At 43.2% G+C, this 17,589-nt stretch overlaps 1 protein-coding gene across 1 annotated transcript in view; it reads right to left on the bottom strand.

The window, feature by feature from the left end:
* Positions 1–1,071: 1,071 nt before the first annotated feature.
* Positions 1,072–17,589, bottom strand: part of LOC132140818 (BDNF/NT-3 growth factors receptor-like) — a 42,891-nt gene continuing 26,373 nt past the window's right edge. Inside the window, exons 14-18 of the mRNA XM_059549819.1 lie at positions 6,853–6,983; positions 6,553–6,725; positions 5,864–6,104; positions 1,760–1,918; positions 1,072–1,525 (exon numbers count right to left, since the gene is read on the bottom strand). Coding sequence (XP_059405802.1) covers positions 1,340–1,525; positions 1,760–1,918; positions 5,864–6,104; positions 6,553–6,725; positions 6,853–6,983 — 890 coding nt within the window. The 3' untranslated portion in view covers positions 1,072–1,339. The remainder of the gene's footprint in view (positions 1,526–1,759; positions 1,919–5,863; positions 6,105–6,552; positions 6,726–6,852; positions 6,984–17,589) is intronic.

Raw genomic sequence — 17,589 nt, 5'->3', positions numbered from 1 at the left:
ATAATCTGAGAGCAATCAACTCCAGGTGATCAGGCAGGTCTGTTGTGTTATGAACAACATCTATGGATATACTCCTCAGAAACAGGTCTGAAATAAATCTTCAGTCTTCGCAAAGGCAAAGTCCATAAAATTGCAACATGATGATGATGAAGGATGCCTATACACACTAGTTCACTATTATGTCGGAGAATAGTGGGATGATCAGAATAGTTCGATGATCAGTTATGTGACCAAAAGTGGAGGGAATTTGTATTTGGCTATAACGCAGGGATCTGTTGACTACTGAGAATCCCACGGAGGCGGGTCCAATTGTGCTTTCAGAAATCCAATTGGCTGTATTTCTGTTTTATTTCAAACAGCTCAGGCTCTTTCCAACCACCCAAAACTCAAAGCCGCTTGTCCGATGTAGGTCGCAGGGATGCTGGAACCTATTCCAGCCTCTAGGGTCAAAGGCAGGGAAATATCTAGGATAAATGGCTTTTTCCACACCCTCAAGAACACAAATCTTGCAGATTTCTATCCATCAAGTGTTCCGTCAAAATGTTTTCTAGTGTGTAAGCACCCTAACGTAAAAAAAAAAAAAAGACTGTTACCATTGAAACAAGAACAGCATCTTCCCATTGTTCTTCAAACCTCAGTTAGAGAGACAAGTGCCCTTTGAATCAAAACTATGGCCAGGGAGCCAAACAAAGTCTGAGGAAATAGTTAAGTGCCACTGCTGGTGACTTTGCTTCTGTACTTACTCCAAACACTCTGTACAACCTCAAGCCTCTTCCGAAGAAAAAAAGGCTTCTTTGTCGCTGTGCTCCTATTACGAAGTTTGCGCTGAGAAAGATGGGGCGCACCAAGATGTCCAAAAACGCCTTTCATCGACCTCAGCATTATAGACATCAAAAATTGGCACAGAAAAGTCTACAATTAGATCCGATGTGTTATGATTGTTACTTGATAGTTTGCGGTATGAGTAGTATCGCGATCTGCAAGTCTGCCATAATGACGCCAGGGCGATGTGCTGATGACTGGGTCCTCATCAAGTCTGAATTTTGTAAATTCTGTTTTTAGACAATTTGGGGTTTTTAGAAAACATATTGATGCACGATAGATGGACCTGTCCACACGTGGGAAAACTCAAAGCAATGCACACAGTGAACTTTAAGGCCTTTTAGTCTATGTGGTTAGAGTGCTGAAGCACAAGCCATTTTCATGAACACACACACAGAGACGCACACACATCTATATTCAATCACTCATCTTAATCGAAACCATTCCTTACTCCTTTCATACCACACATTCACACACACTTTTCCTACACATTTACACACCCATACTGGCAAACGGATCAGCCCAAGATGTCCAAGTAAACAGGCGAGGCCTTGGCTAGGCTCTGGAGCAGGTTGTGGATTTCTTTGATGTTGAGTCTCATGTAGGGCTCCCTCTGCCAGCAGCCCAGCATCAGGTCATACACCTCTTTGGGGCAAGTACGAGGTCTCTGCAACACCCGACCCTGTGTGATACACTCGATCACCTGCAGGAGGCAGCAGAAACAGGGTCCAGAACTACAACTGAACACAGGCTCCACTAAGAGTGCATCAGTCTGCCTAGAAACTGTCATTTTTACAAGGTACTGGGTTGATACAGTGAGTGCTTTTGGGGACAAACCAATCACTCTATGAATAACTGGTATATATTTCTTGAGGACTTCCATTCCTACTTATGAAATACATGTTAAGTATGACTGTTTAAGAGTGATGTGTCTTACCTCATTGTTTGAAAGCTGGTACCAGGGTTGCTTGCCATATGTGAATATTTCCCAGAGGACCACACCCAAACTCCACACGTCACTCTCTGTGGTGAATCTCCTGTACATGATGCTCTCTGGGGGCATCCAGCGGATGGGCAGCATGGTGTGACCACCCACCTGAGATAAGAGATACAGATGAACATGAACTTATTAAATCCATTTCCCATCGTTTCAATTTTAGTGTCTCCATAATAAGCAAAGTAAACTAAATACTGTACTAATACTGTATAAGATTTAGTTTTTTTTATTGTACCTGTATTGTGTTAATTCATATTTAATTGTGCAAGCTAACTTCTCTTATTTAAACATTTACATCACTTCTGCCATTCTCTAACATTCAATATTAATTTTTAAAAACTAAAATTATTATTTAATAACATTGTTAAATATCTTTAACACATTTTTAAAAAATGAAGATGCATTTTGTTCCTACTGTATATCACTTGTAGCATTTCAAATGGTTGATTTATACAATAAATATTGGTAGCTTTTTCTATTCAGCTAAAGGCTAAGCCACACCATACTAAGAGACATAAACCAATGTCCAGATGACAGTATGCCACTTCTCAAAAATTCCAAGACCCTACAAATGCAGATTCCAACATGTAAAATTGGTGAAAACCAGCACTGATGAATAGCAACAGACAGGGCTTACACAGATATCTGGCTTAACCCAAAGAACACGTCTGTTGGTACAGTGTGAATTGGCCTGAACAATCCACATTTTTTAACAAAAATATTAAGCAGCATAACTGGGACTCAGCATATTAGAATGATTTCTGAAGGACAATGTAACACTCAAACCTACAGTAATGCATGCTGAAAATGCTGCTTTTCCATACAAGGAATAAATGAAATTGTAAAATATATTAAAATAGAAAACAGTCGTTATAATATAAACTGTATTTTTAATTATTTATAAATGCAGTCTAGGTGAGCATAAAAACTTCTTTCAAATACATTTTTTTATAGAAGTGTACATACTGTATACTTACTAGAGGATTTACAATAAGTGGGAAATAATTAGGTTACTACTCTTGAACCAGACCTTTTTCCTAAGTAGTTACATTACTCAATATACTGTAAAATAAAGTGCAACCGCAATATAAAAAAAAAAAAAGTAAATCAAACATAAATCCTCTTGTGTGGTTTCAAACAAAATTGTGTTTTAAATACCAAGACTTCTGAAGCCATAGAATAGCTTTGCGAGGAACTCAATTTTAAACTTCCTCTCGATCTCAGCTCTCAAGTGTCAGATGCCATTGGTTCTTGCAGCAGGACTGAATGTGGAGAAGTGTTAATGAGACTGAAAAGGGTATAAGTTTCTGTAAATCTGGGTATAATCATTTCTTACGCAAACCTACTGTACAGCTTCAGAAGACTTGGAATGTCATTTTCCTGTGCTACATTTTATTAGATAGCACAAAGAACATTCCACCTATTCAAGACCAAACTAATAGGAATTGTGATACTGATAATCACTGTATCAATCTTGTTTAAAATGTGAGACACTTCAGATTGAGCATATGGGTATTTTAGAGCATAAAACTGTACGTAAAACCACTATAGTGTTTTTGCCAAAATACATTTATTGAAAACTTCCTAGTGATCATGCAATGAAAAAAATCCTGTGTTTTCTATTGTTATACAACAGAGGGAGCTGATATTCTTTCATCTTTCTCTCGCGCGCGCACACACACACACACAGCAGAGGGTTTCCGGCTGTGTTGGCAGGATGCAGGTTTGGGAGAGCCCTTGAGTGTCAGATGGTTCGGGCTTTTTCTGGAAGAACTCACTGTGAGGAACTGTTGGTTTTTGAGGCACTTTCATATTTACAGCATTTAATCAGCTGTTATATAGTCATTAGTCATAAAAGACAACACAACAGTATATAGTTATATTATCCATTATGGAGGTCAAGTTCTGATCTATTTCTTGTGCAATTCCCCACTTGAAAAGGACAATCCCTCCACATGAAGCTTTTAACTGGATTTCACTCAATAAACAGCCCTGGGAACAGTGGTTTGTCTTATTTACCATTCCTTGACAGCGGTAAACAGGTGAAAAACCTCAAAAGAGATGACAAATACAAGTTATTATTTGAGTTGACAGCCAAATTAAACAATTCTTCTCATTCACCTCAGATAAACACAGTACGGTCATTATAAAATACAAGGTTTCCACTTTTAAGCAGTATTTTCATAGTAAAGAATTATTCTAAAGCATCATTGTAGCCACACAACTTTAGATCCTTTACAAAAACAATTCAATTGGTATTTTAATTTTCAGAATTTTCTTATCTTTTAACCAAGTATCTTTAGCCAAATAATTTTAGACTATACATTTTTAACTGAATTAAGAACTTGGTTTATTAAGATTTCTACAAAGATTAAAATTACTTTTAACCATTTCAAACACATTCTTTGTCAAACAATGAATTTGGCTTTTCTTACTTTTCCTTTATACCCCACAAACAACATTTGAATTTACAAATACCACTGCAAAAGTCCTATCAAAGTCAACAAGGGTTAAGAGTTTGTGTTTTCCAGAGTACCATTAGCACTGCACTGCTTAAGTCAGTCTAGCCAAACATGGCCAATATGGCGCTTACCGGCTGTCCTTCACAGTATTGTGGAAGGCTTGGTCTTGCACAGTCACCTTGATGACAAAGATGGTTTCCTTGGTCTTGTGGTGCTTTAAATGCTCCTTTCACTGCGGTCTAAAGACAACAACAGAGCCAGGTACTGGCACGCTCAGATTACCTGGAAGATTTGTTCCACCTGGTTCACCACTGATTGAAGGAGGAGGAGTTTCACCACTGAGGAGCTCCCAGGCAGTTTGTCAGCACAATGGACATACACAAACTGCATTTTGCTTTTTTGTGTTCATCTGTTGTGTTCATATACATCTCTCAGATTCACAGAAATTAGATTCAACAGAGGTTCAACTGATCTTTCTTTCTGAATGTCAGGAAACAGAAAGGAGAGGGATCAGGAAATGACCCAAGCCACAAATAACCTTAGATTAAACAAGTGCTCCCAGAGAATCTCTGACAGTTGGCTGAACTGCTGAAAAGCACAATGTGAGGAGTGTAATACTGTAGTTTGTGGCATTTTCAAAACAATGCTCTGTTTGAGCGGCCCTGACTTTGACTGCAATGATCTTCTATCATTTGTTGCTTAATATGCCCATGTTTGCATTCACATTTGTGAGTGGGAATGTTCAAAGAAGAATCTGACATGGCCCTGTGGATTATTTTCTGTGGTTTCTCTTATATTTCCTTCAGTTGCTTGTTTAAACAACCAATGAAAATATAGCATACATATCTGTAATATTTTCTGATTTGATTCGGAATGCATAAAGCTGCAGTGTGTATCTTTTTGTGCTTGCAGTCAGTTGCAACAAATGCAATTGCAATATGTTTATTTTAGCAGAATGACAATACAACATTATCTATATTAGACAACATGTCTTTCTTTTGGAACTTCTGTTTTGTGTCGCACACAAATGAAGCACTGGCACTTTTTTAAGTAATGCAAAATCACAAATAGCAGATTTTCTTCCTGTAAGAGGCAACTGAAGAAAAACGGAATATATTTTCATTTACTAAGAGAGAATAGTTAATATCCATATTGATTAACAACAAATGCAATAAAAGCCTTTCAGTACCTATACAGGAAGTATTTATTTAATTTTTAATCTAAGCTGTAAACACATGTTCAGGACTTTGGAATCGAATGGAATTTGGAATCAATTTGGAATAAAATATAAGTTTATTTTAAGATAATAGGTTATGATTTAAGAACTAACTACTGAAGTATTAATTTTGGTCAATAATCTCACGTATATGGTGGATAATGTTCCCATGATGTATTTTAAATGAGTTTGTCATCTTTATTTCATATTATATTATTGTTTGATTACTGTAATTTAAATAAAATCATATATAATACAGTTATGCATTCAGGTTTCAAACGAAATAAGACCTTGTAGTAGATTTTTGGTTCCTTGGACCAAAAGGACCACTGTGACATGGAGATTTCCAAGGTGACTCACACTTACCCTATAGTAGTCAGTGCTGTACACATCTCTGGACATGCCAAAGTCTCCTATCTTGACAAGCAGGTTCTCTCCCACCAGACAGTTGCGTGTGGCCAGGTCTCTGTGCACGAAATGCTGTGAGGCCAGATATACCATGCCTGCTGCTATCTGCTGAGCAATGTGCAGCATCTGAGGCTGAGTTAACTCCACCAGCAAACTCTGCTGTCCATCTGCCATCAGCACTGCATCTGGTCCATGAGCCCTGTAAGAGAGAAAATGAATAGCATGATCATGACCGAACAAAATTGGAGGTCAGAATGTGGACAGCATACAGACACGTTTTGCTTGGACTTTACAGATCAAATGAACAATTTCTGTATTGAGATAATCCATGCAAGCTTATTTATTTATTTATTTTTATAATAAGCTTTACAATAAAATATGTTTCTTCTGCAGAAGGATTCTAGTGTGCAGACAGTTTAGTTTTTTGAGATTTTCAGTCTTGTTTGTCTGGCACCTTGGTGATCGTGAGTGTGGTGTAACTTCTTCTTAACATCTTCTGCAGAAGACAAAATAAAATATTTTGAAGACATTTTGAAAAATGTCACTGGTCTAGAACAACAGAAGGGCAAATGATAGCAGTTTTCATTCATTTTGGGGTGAAACATCATTGTTGGGTGGGTGGGTGTGATAAACACTCTCCTGCAAACCTGAGAAACTTGTTGAGGTCTCCATGTTTCATGTACTCAAACACCATAATGAGAGGGTCGCTTTCTACACACACGCCATAAAACTTGACAATGTGCTTATGCTGCAGGTTGGTCAGGAGTTCTGCCTCTCGGTGGAAATCTGCTCGTCCACTTTCACTGGCTTCCTTCAGAGTCTGTGATATAAGAAAGTGTGATCTTTTATTACACACATACCTACAGTAAAACATCTTTACGTAGCCACAACCTGAATTGTGCAGAATTTATGCAGAATCGATGTTTTGTTGTGTAAATATATCATACCTTAACAGCCACCAAAATCTTCTCTTGGTCAGGAGACAAGTTGTAGCATTCAGCTAAGAACACTTTTCCAAAAGCCCCTTCTCCTAGCTCCCTCTTCAGCAGAATGTTGTGACGTTTTATGTGTTGGACGACTGTAAAACAAGGAACACGCATAGTTAAAACTAGATTTCTCACAATTTCTGAAAACATTTGAGTGGTGTCACTTAGTGATCACTAAGGTGTACTGAGGTGCTGAGGTGAACTATTGATTGATTGAACATAAAAAACGTATAGAAGTCTGGAACAAAAAATGAAGGTGAGTAAATTATGACAAAATCTTCATTGTTGGGTGAACTATTCCTTAAATTGCAATCTGCACTTATTGGCCAGTGTTAACTTAGTATTACTGATTAGCATTTTTAATTAGATTTTTTTCCCTCCTTTTTTTTTTTTTTTTTTCTCTTTGTTAAAGTGTTAGTAATTTAGTAATATACATACACGCACACACACACACACACACACACACATATATATATATATATATATACTTTCAACCTAAACTTCAACTTATGAAAATCATATTGAAATATTGTTTTTCTTTTTTTCCATTTTTTGTTTTTAAAAGTGTCTTTTTGAATCTTTTAAAAAAAGTAGTTAAAATATTTCTTTTATATTTCCTTATGAAAGTATGAAACGTTATGTAAAAAAAAAAAAAAAATAGAAATGTGTCCTGCATTTTCATGTCACTACCAAAACAAGCGTACATTGACTAAGGCTGATTTTAATTACACCCCTAAATTTATGACCAGGAAATAATCCTGTGCCCCCCTCTCTCACACTGTTCAGAACTGTGCTGGCTAACCATATATACATATTCCCTGTTTCACAGAAAAGGCTTAAGCCTAATCCTAGACTAAAATGTATGTCTAAACTGTTTCAACTGAAAGAAATTTGCACTGACTGATCTTAAAATATATCAGGATCCTTTGTTTTATCTCAAGATGCACACCCGTTGTTACAGATCACTCGGGAGGCTGAGGAGTAACAGACAGAAGGGTTTATTAATAGACACAAGCAGAGGAGCAGGTAGTGTTGGGTAGAGTGATGAATGGATCCGTGAGAGCTGGGTGAAGACGTCAGAGGAGGGAGGTGAACCACACACACGCACACTGGGGATCTTGATCTTCGGAGAATCGCTGGAGAGAGGTAAGTAGAGGAAGACTTAGTTCTTTGAGTTAGAATACAGGTAAGACCTTGTCGCGAACGAGACCGGACGCTGACTGAGTGCGTGTGTGTGGTATTTATGGTGCCGAGGTGATTGGGTAATGATGAGGGTCAGGTGGAAGTGCTCAGTATTCAGGTGAGGGCGTGCGTTGTGAATGAGTGGAGGTGGAACCTGGCGTGTTTGTAACAGTACCCCCCTCCCCACGGCCCGCTCCTGAGGGCCGAGGACCCCGACGACGTGGTGGACGTCCTCTTCCCCTGGGAGCTGGTCGGTCGGGATGATTGGAGTGGAAGGTGTCGAGTAAGTTAGGATCCAGGATATCGTTACGTGGGACCCAGGAACGTTCCTCTGGACCATATCCTTCCCAGTCCACTAGATATTCCAGTTGTCCACCATGCCGCCGGGAGTCCAGGATGTCACTTACTTCATAGGCCGCACCGTCGTCTAGGAGGAGTGGAGGGGGGGCCTCGGTTTCGCCAGGTTCTGTGGAGGGAGAGACAGAAGGATGGTGAGGTTTAAGGAGAGACACATGGAAGGTGGGGTGAATCCGGTACTCAGGGGGTAATTGGAGTTTGTAAGTGACCAGATTGATCTGCTGGAGGATGGTGAATGGGCCAATGAATCTGGGACTTGGCTTGCGGAAGGGTAGGCGCAGGCGGATGTCCCGGGTGGACAGCCAGACCTTCTGACCGGGTTGGTACGTTGGGGCCTCAGATCGGCGAAGGTCGGCTGTCGTTCTGCGTCTGTGTAAGGCCCGCTGGAGTTGGTGGTGTACCGTGTCCCAGACCCCCTCGCTCTCCCAGAACCAGTAGTCGATGGCGGGGACATCCGAGGGTTCACCTGACCAGGGGAAGAGTGGAGGTTGGTAGCCGAGTACGCACTGGAATGGAGTGAGTCCGGTGGTAGGTTGACGAAGGGAGTTTTGTGGGTACTCGGCCCACCCAAGGAACTGGTTCCAGGAGTTCTGGTGGCCGTGACAGAAGGTACGGAGGAAGCGTCCAATCTCCTGGACCTTCCTCTCCGTCTGCCCGTTCGACTGGGGATGGTATCCGGAGGACAGGCTGATGGCCACACCAAGGAGTGAGTGGAAAGCCTTCCATACCCGGGAGATGAAATGGGGACCACGGTCCATGACAATATCCTCTGGGATGCCGAAGTACCTGAAGACATGGTTAACAGCTCGGCCATTTCCATGGCCGTGGGCAGACCCTTCAGGGGGACCCTGACCCTTCATTGACCCCCCGGGTGACCAGTGCCAAGAGATGTGTGAGCGGAGTGAATGAGTGGAGTGTTTCGTGTCCTGGGAATATACTGATGTCCCGGTGGGCAACCCGGCGGGGTGTTCGTAGTAGAATCGGTAGGAGGAAGGGTCTCTGCAGACCAGGTAATAGGAGAGACGATGATCTTTTCTGAAAGAATGGTTTCTGGTTCTTCGAGATTCTCTTCGGGGGCGTGACACCGGGACAGGGTGTCAGCCTTTAAGTTTTTCACCCCTGGGCGATATGAGATGGTAAAGTGGAAGTGGGTGAAGAATAACGCCCAGCGGGCTTGTCTTGGATTTAATCTTTTGGCCACTCGAAGATACTCCAGGTTTTTATGATCTGTGAGGACCAGAAAGGGGTGTTTGGCTCCCTCCAACCAATGCCTCCATTCTTCTAAGGCCAACTTGATGGCCAACAACTCCCGGTTGCCGATATCATAGTTGACCTCCGCCGGGTTGAGTTTCCGGGAGAAGAAGGTGCATGGGTGGAGGCGACTGGGATTCCTTTTGCTGCTGAGAAAGGACTTCTCCCACTCCGGTGGTTGAGGCGTCCACTTCCACGACGAAGGGTTGGTCGGGGTCGGGATGAACCAGGAGTGGGGCAGTTGTAAAGGCCTCTTTGAGGGTGTGGAAGGCCTCTGTGGCGGCAGGAGTCCAGGGGAGAGATTTGGGTTTGTTACGGAGGAGACTGGTGAGAGGGCTGGTGATGGTACTGAAGTTTTGGATAAACCGTCTATAGAAGTTGGCAAAGCCAAGGAACCGTTGTAATTCTTTGATGGTGGTAGGAGTGGGCCAATCTCTGACGGCATTTACCTTCCCCTCGTCCATCCGGATGCCACTTCCGCTGATGTTGTATCCAAGGAACTGCACTGTGGGCTGATGGAAAGAGCACTTTTCGGCCTTGAGATAGAGTTGAAAGGCCCTCAGGCTTTGCAGGACCTCCGCAACGTGGCGTTGATGTTCTGCCAGGCTCCGGGAGTAAATGAGGATATCATCTACGTAGACGAGGACGAACTTGTAGAGGAACTCCCGGAGCACCTCATGGATGAAGTCCTGGAAGACGGAGGAGGCGTTAACAAGTCCATACGGCATCATGCAGTATTCATAGTGGCCAGTAGGGGTTATGAAGGCTGTTTTCCACTCGTCCCCCTCTCGTATCCGGATGAGGTTATAGGCGCTGCGGAGGTCCAACTTGGTGAAAACAGTGGCACCACGGAGATGTTCCAAGGCAGCTGGGACGAGGGGAAGTGGGTACCTGAACTTGACAGTGATATTGTTGAGAGCCCGATAATCAATGCATGGTCTTAAACCTCCGTCCTTTTTCTCCACAAAGAAGAAACTCGAAGCAGCAAGGGGGGTAGATGGACCAATATAACCCTGAGCCAGCGCCTCCTTGATGTATTCCTCCATGGCCTTCTCCTTCGGAATGGATAGGGGTATATCCTTCCTTTAGGCACTGGTTCACCCGGCAGCAGATCGATGGCACAGTCCCACGGCCGGTGTGGAGGCAGCTTGGAAGCCCGTTTGGGGCAGAAGATGTCACTGAAGGGGGCGTAGCAGGTAGGGATGGCGATGGATTGGTTTTCCACTGGGCTCTCTATTGAAGTGGAACAAACTGGAAAAGGTTCAGGGGAAGATGTGGCCAGAACTGGACAACCTGAGATGCAGCTCTTGAAACAGGCGTCGCCCCACTTCAGGACTTCGCCCGTATTCCAGGAGATTACGGGATTGTGCTGCTCTAACCACGGGCGCCCTAGAATCACGTCAGCGGTGGATTCTTCCAGAACCAGCAGATGGATTTCCTCATGATGGAGTAGTCCGGTTTGGAGGGAAATGGGACCCACACTATGACGCACGCATCTTCTACTTAACGGTTTGCCGGTGATAGTGTGGACTTGGTAGGCTGACGGCGTTGCCTTGGTAGCGAGCTTGAGCTGACGGCAGAGGGCGCCAGAGATGAAGTTGCCGGCTGACCCAGAATCGAGGAGGGCGGAAACTGGAAGAGATATGTCAGCGGCAGTAAGTGTGACAACAGGACGAGGAGGACGGACGGGGCATACAGCGATGGCATGCCTTGGGGCTGCACAGTAGAGGCACAGATTCTGGGCTTGCCGTCTTTGTCTTTCAGCCATAGAGAGACGATATGAGTCCACTAGCATGGATTCGCTGGCTGGTTCTGGGGAGCTGACGGCCTCTGGTCGGCAGATTGGCGTAGAGGAATATGCCTGGCCCTGGTGCTCTTCTAAGCATGACTGCATATGGGTGGCGAAGCGGATGGACAGCTGGATGAATCGTTCAAGCCCGATGGTGTCCTCGTATGCAGCGAGATGCAACCGCACTCGAGGTTCCAATCCCTGACGGTAAGTAGTCAGTAAAGCCTGTTCGTTCCATCCACTGGAGGCCGCTAGAGCCCTAAACTGAAGGGCATATACATTGACAGACATTGTTCCCTGTTTGAGATTATACAGCTTCTCACCAATGGAAGAGTCCCAAGCTGGTCTTCCAAAAACTTCTCGGAAATGGTAGATGAAGCTGGAATAAGACTGGATAACTGGGTTATTTTGAGTCCATATTGAATCTGCACACAGTAGTGCTTTACCTTGCAGTTGAGAAATTACAAAGGCTACCTTGGATCTCTCGGTGGGGTACAAGTGCGGTTGCATCTCCAGGACCAGCGAGCATTGTAGGAGGAAACCGCTGCACTCCTCCGCCGAACCAGAGTAGGGCGCCGGCCGGGCCATGAGACTGGCGTGAACGGAAGGTGAGGAAGTGCTGGCAGTGTTGGGTAGAGTGATGAATGGATCCGTGAGAGCTGGGTGAAGACGTCAGAGGAGGGAGGTGAACCACACACACGCACACTGAGGATCTTGATCTTCTGAGAATCGCTGGAGAGAGGTAAGTAGAGGAAGAGTTAGTCCTTTGAGTTAGCATACAGGTAAGACCTTGTCGCGAACGAGACCGGACGCTGATTGAGTGCGTGTGTGTGGTATTTATGGTGCCGAGGTGATTGGGTAATGATGAGGGTCAGGTAGAAGTGCTCAGTACTCAGATGAGGGCGTGCGTTGTGAATGAGTGGAGGTGGAACCTGGCGTGTTTGTAACACCAGTAATGTTTTTTTTTTCGAAGTACGTTCATAAAAAATACTTAAATGTTCTAACTGAACTATGGCCTAATCCTGGCTTAGTCTAAGCCCTGTCTGTGAAACCTGGCCTTTAAATGTTAAATTGTCACTATCGAAACAGTCATGACCAAAACATGTCATCATTGGAATATCACTACTGAAAATAAGCAGTCACACCAAAACATGGGATGTTTTCTCAAAAATAAGGTATACAGACTTTTTAGCTAAGATGTTATGATAGTCTTTGGTTCTGAGTATATTCAAACTAATGAATCCTTAAATTTGAAATCAGTATGATCACAAGAAAAATTGGATTCAAAATACAACAAATCTCATAAATTACAGTTGAAATACTGTTAAAAATGTAATTGTCACTGAGTTACTTCTAACTTCTAGTTACTTCAAAACCTGCAAGTTTGAAGGATAGTAGCAAAATGGGTAAAGATTTAAAGTTGCAAATAATTAGTATTTTAAGGCTAAAATCTAATCCTTAAATTAAGTATTTTAATGTCATCTAATGATTCTTTTTGTAACTATGCCTAACAATAAATGTGTATTATGAAATATTGTTTCACCGAATTACTTTCTCTAAATCATGGTAATGTATAATCATTATTTTGTGCTAATAAAACCCTTACAACAAATAAAAACTTTTATATGATTTTATGTTGACAACCCTACATATGAGCAACTATGTTAGATGCTTGCCATAGCAAACATCACTAACGAACAATCAGTTCACGCTTAAATATAATTAGCTTAGGTATGGTATGCGTATTTGGCGTGCTGTCCGGGGAAGGACTCCCAGTTCGGCAATGGCCCGAACCTAGAGTACCCCCCCTTCCCCGTCTAATTATAAAGTGAACTCGAAGTGAGGAGATGGGGTGGAGGAGGGATGCTGATTAACCGTCAATGGATAGAGGAAAGTCAGCGATATTTATACTGTGGGATTGATTACTAGATTGTGGTCCACCTGTGTTGATTAGGCTAAGTATCTGACGCGCTACTCCCGAACCTTGTTAACTAGACTGGAATAGGTCATGGTGTCGGCGTATGGGCCCTACTGGCTGATATGCCCCTGCTATTCAGAGGCCGAAGGGCAAATGGCTGACCGAGAGGGCCCATGAAGCCTCCGACTGGAGATTAAGACTCAGGACGACAGACGTCTGGGTCCTCTCTGTTTGGCAGATAAAAAGGTTTTTGGGGTGACCGACAAGGAGACTCGCCGATACTCACGACATCGGATGGATGAGACTCATTTGCGGCCAGCAAGTATGGAACCCAACCGGGAGAACTCTCGCCGACGTCTGACGGGAGCACACGCATCAGACGGGTAAGCCTCGCCGGACGGGGAGAGGAAAAGAAAACCCGTGCTGGGAGGCTCTCACTGCATCCGATGGGGTATCAACTCAGAACATCGAACGGATAAGCCTCGCCAGGCGGGGGGAAAAGATGTGAGGGTAGCGGAGGGATGGGTTTTTTTTTGTACAGTATTTGAAGTTAAGCCTCGCTTATCGTCAAATGGAAAGGTAAAGTCATGTGACCAGGAGACTCTCGCCGATGTCCGATGGGAGCACACACGATCGAACGGGTAAGTCTCTCCGACCATAGATTGGAAAATAAGGTTGTCGGACAGCTCTTGCAGCCTTTGGCGAGAGTTCAATATTCGCGCACGGACGTGTAAGAAACGCCGTTAGTTGGAGGGAAACATCCACTCGACCGGGACATCTCTTGTGGCATCTGACGGGATTTAAATACGGCATCAGACGGGTAACTGCTCCGGTAGTTTGTCGGAAAAGGCAAGGTTTGCTTGACCGGGAGGCAATCTGGCGGGAATTCAATAGTCACTGTATTGGATGGGTGAACCTTGCCGGTAGTTGGAGAATGTATTTATTTTGTTTTATTATTATTATTATTATTGTTTTCTTTTCTTTTTTTTTACTGGGAGCGCTTTGCAGCACCTGGCGGAGAGTTCAATACTCTCAATTTGAGTTGTCTAAAGGGGATGCTATGAGGGTTACTTGCGTAGTGGTTTAGCAAATCCAATACGCTGCTTCTGATAGTGTCAGAAAATCTTTGATCGGCTTGCATTCGAAGTTAAGCATACGACAAAATGGAATTCCCTGTCCTGTCAGTGTACCTCGAATAAATGCCATGAATCTGGATGCCTGGGCATAGTTTAAAGCAGAGGTGATGTCATCCTTCCCAGCCGAGAGCTTGAGAATTATTATTTATTTATTTATTATTTTTTCTCTCTCTCTCTCACCATATTGATTGCGTGATCATTGTTCTACGGTTGTGATAGAGAATTCATCAAGAGCCATCGAGGTGATTGTGTTTTTAAACGGCAAATTATATGGAGCTGATGGATTGATTAAGAGTTTTCAAATTTTTGGTTAAGAATTTTCAGATTAACCACTCCAGTGGGTTAATGAAAAAACGAAAAGGCGGGGCTTCAAAAGGGTTCATGAGCAGCTTTTTTTTTCACCTATAGGGGAAATCTGTACAGATTATTTCAGAGAATAGCTGAAACGTATATAGCAACATTTGAAGTCACGATTTATGATTGCTGTAGCATGCCTGTTGTAAAGAATTGTCCAATATTAAAGATGGTGTACATTTGAATTAGATGTTTAGCAAAACGAGGACTAGGTTGTAAAGTGATGTGTAGAAACTATTATCGGGAACGTTTGGGCCCTTGAAGGCTTTTGATATGATTAGCATGTACGTTAGATTGTTAGTGATGCGTTACGTTAAGTTTGTTCTATGGAACAGTATGATTTTTTTTTAAAGCTCCTGCGGGAGCGAGAACTGCTACGGCAGTAGGGAAAATACAGAAAAGAGATACAGATGCTACTGCAGTGGGAGCAGACGCTGCTGCGGCAGTGGAGTATATAGATAGGCTCCTGCGGGAGCAAATGCTTCTGCAGCGGTGGATAAATATAGATAGAGGTTACTGCGGGAGCAGACGTTGCTGCGGCGGTGGATAAATATAGATAGGCTCCTGCGGGAGCAGACGCTGCTGTGGCGGTGGATAAATATAGATAGAGGTTACTGCGGGAGCAGACGCTTCTGCGGCGGTGGATGAATATAGATAGAGGTTACTGCGGGAGCAGACGCTTCTGCGGCAGTGGATAAATATAGATAGAGGTTACTACGGGAGCAGACGCTCCTGCGGGAGCAGACGCTGCTGCGGCGGTGGATAAATATAGATAGGCTCCTGCGGGAGCAGACGCTGCTGCGGCAGTGGATAAATATAGAAGAGGCTCCTGCGGGGGCAGACGCTGCTGCGGCGATGGAGAATTATAGATAGAGGCTCCTGCGGGAGCAGACACTGCTGCGGCAGTGGAGAAATATGGATAGAGGCTCCTGCGGGAGCAGACACTGCTGCGGCAGTGGAGAAATATGGATAGAGGCTCCTGCGGGAGCAGACAGTGCTGTGGCAGTGGAGAAATGTGGATAGAGGCTCCTGCGGGAGCAGACACTGCTGCGGCAGTGGAGAAATGTGGATAGAGGCTCCTGCAGAGCAGACACTGCTGTGGCAGTGGGGAGGGATAGCTTCTTGAGCAGCCTGTGGGATGAGCTTGCTTCGGCTGCTGTAGTTGTTGGCTGCAGGAAAAGTATAAGGGTTAGTAACAATTGATGGGGCAAGCTAAAAATTTTTACAAAAAAAATAAAATAAAAAGTGCCTGGGTAGCCTACTGTTCTACCAGCTTAGCAATTGGTTGCCTGGTTTGAAAATACCTCAAGCCTTGTCCACATTAGTACGTTCCTGCTGGAAGCATGTTTTCCGCTGGTTTAGGGGCGGCAGTGGCTCAGTGGTTCATGTAGGTTTTCTACAAACTGGAAGGTTGGTGGTTCAATCCCCGGCTTCACCTGACCAAGTGTCAAGGTGTCTTTGAGCAAGACACCTAACCCCAGCTGCTCCCGACGAGCTGGATGGTGCCTTGAATGGCTGACACCGCAGTGAGTGGGTGAATGTGAGGCAACTTGTAAAGCGCTTTGGATGGCCATGTGGTCTGTTGAAAGCGCTATATATATGCAGTCCATTTACCATTTTGGCCTTCTGGCCTTTTTAAACGGTCTCCAGAGCGGATAAATTTGGAATGCTGTTTTCGCATTGTAGGATGGACTGTGGAAACAGGGGCTTTGAAAACGATGAAGCATGTTTAATCTTGTAAAACATTGTATCAACCGATGTGGTTATAATGGTAAAGACGATTGCAGTTATGTGCTATTCAGTTTCAAGCAGATTCTAAAGATATTTACTTGCGTGCTTTTCGTATTACAGTCCTGAAAAGACAACAGAAATTTTACTCACCCTTGCTGTCCTGCGGCAAAACACGAGGGTAGTTGTGTTTTAGATAAATTCTGAGTGATCACGCAAGTAAATGGTGTCCCTCATGTCCCTTAATAAATTGCAGATATGTTCACTGAATATAAACCTAACAGAGCACTCAGATCACTACGATCGAGTCAGTATGGAATACCAAAGGTTCACGCACACAAGGGGAGTTGGCTTTTAACATTTAAGTTACTCTGCTGCCCACAGTTGGAATCAGCTTCCAGAAGAGATCAGATGTGCTAATACAATAGTCACATTTAAATCTAGACTTAAAACTCATATGTTAAGCTGTGCATTTATTGAATGAGCACTTGTGCAATGTCCAAACTGGTTGCTTTTTTTTTTTTTTTTTTTTTTTTGCAAAATCATTTTCTGTTTCTAAAATAAGTACATTTTTTTTAAAATCATTTTTAAAACGTTTAAAAATAGCTTGTTTTATTTATTTATTATATTATTATTTCCCTTCATAATTATTTCACTTTGTTTTATGTAAAGCACTTTGAATTACCATGGTGTACAAAATGTGCTATATAAATAAACTTGCCTTACCTAAATAAATAGGTCCTGCCAGAATAATTGCATGCAACTTATGTCTGTATCATCTCAGTGAGGTTTAAACATGCACGGTAGGGCAAATGTAATGTCTTCAGACATTTCGGTGTGGATGGCTTGCCTTGAAAAAATGCCTTGGCTTCGTGGTTAAATGGCATCGTCATCCGACAGAATTACGTCATGACGTCGTTTAACAACTGCGAAACCTGCGTTAGCGTCTTGACCTGAGGAATGTATTGATTTACGACCGGCGG

This window comes from Carassius carassius, chromosome 5, assembly GCF_963082965.1.
Source record: "Carassius carassius chromosome 5, fCarCar2.1, whole genome shotgun sequence".
NCBI lineage: Eukaryota > Metazoa > Chordata > Actinopteri > Cypriniformes > Cyprinidae > Carassius > Carassius carassius.
The sequence above is the reverse complement of the archived record's forward strand: the minus strand, read 5'-3'. Positions and strand labels throughout refer to the sequence as shown.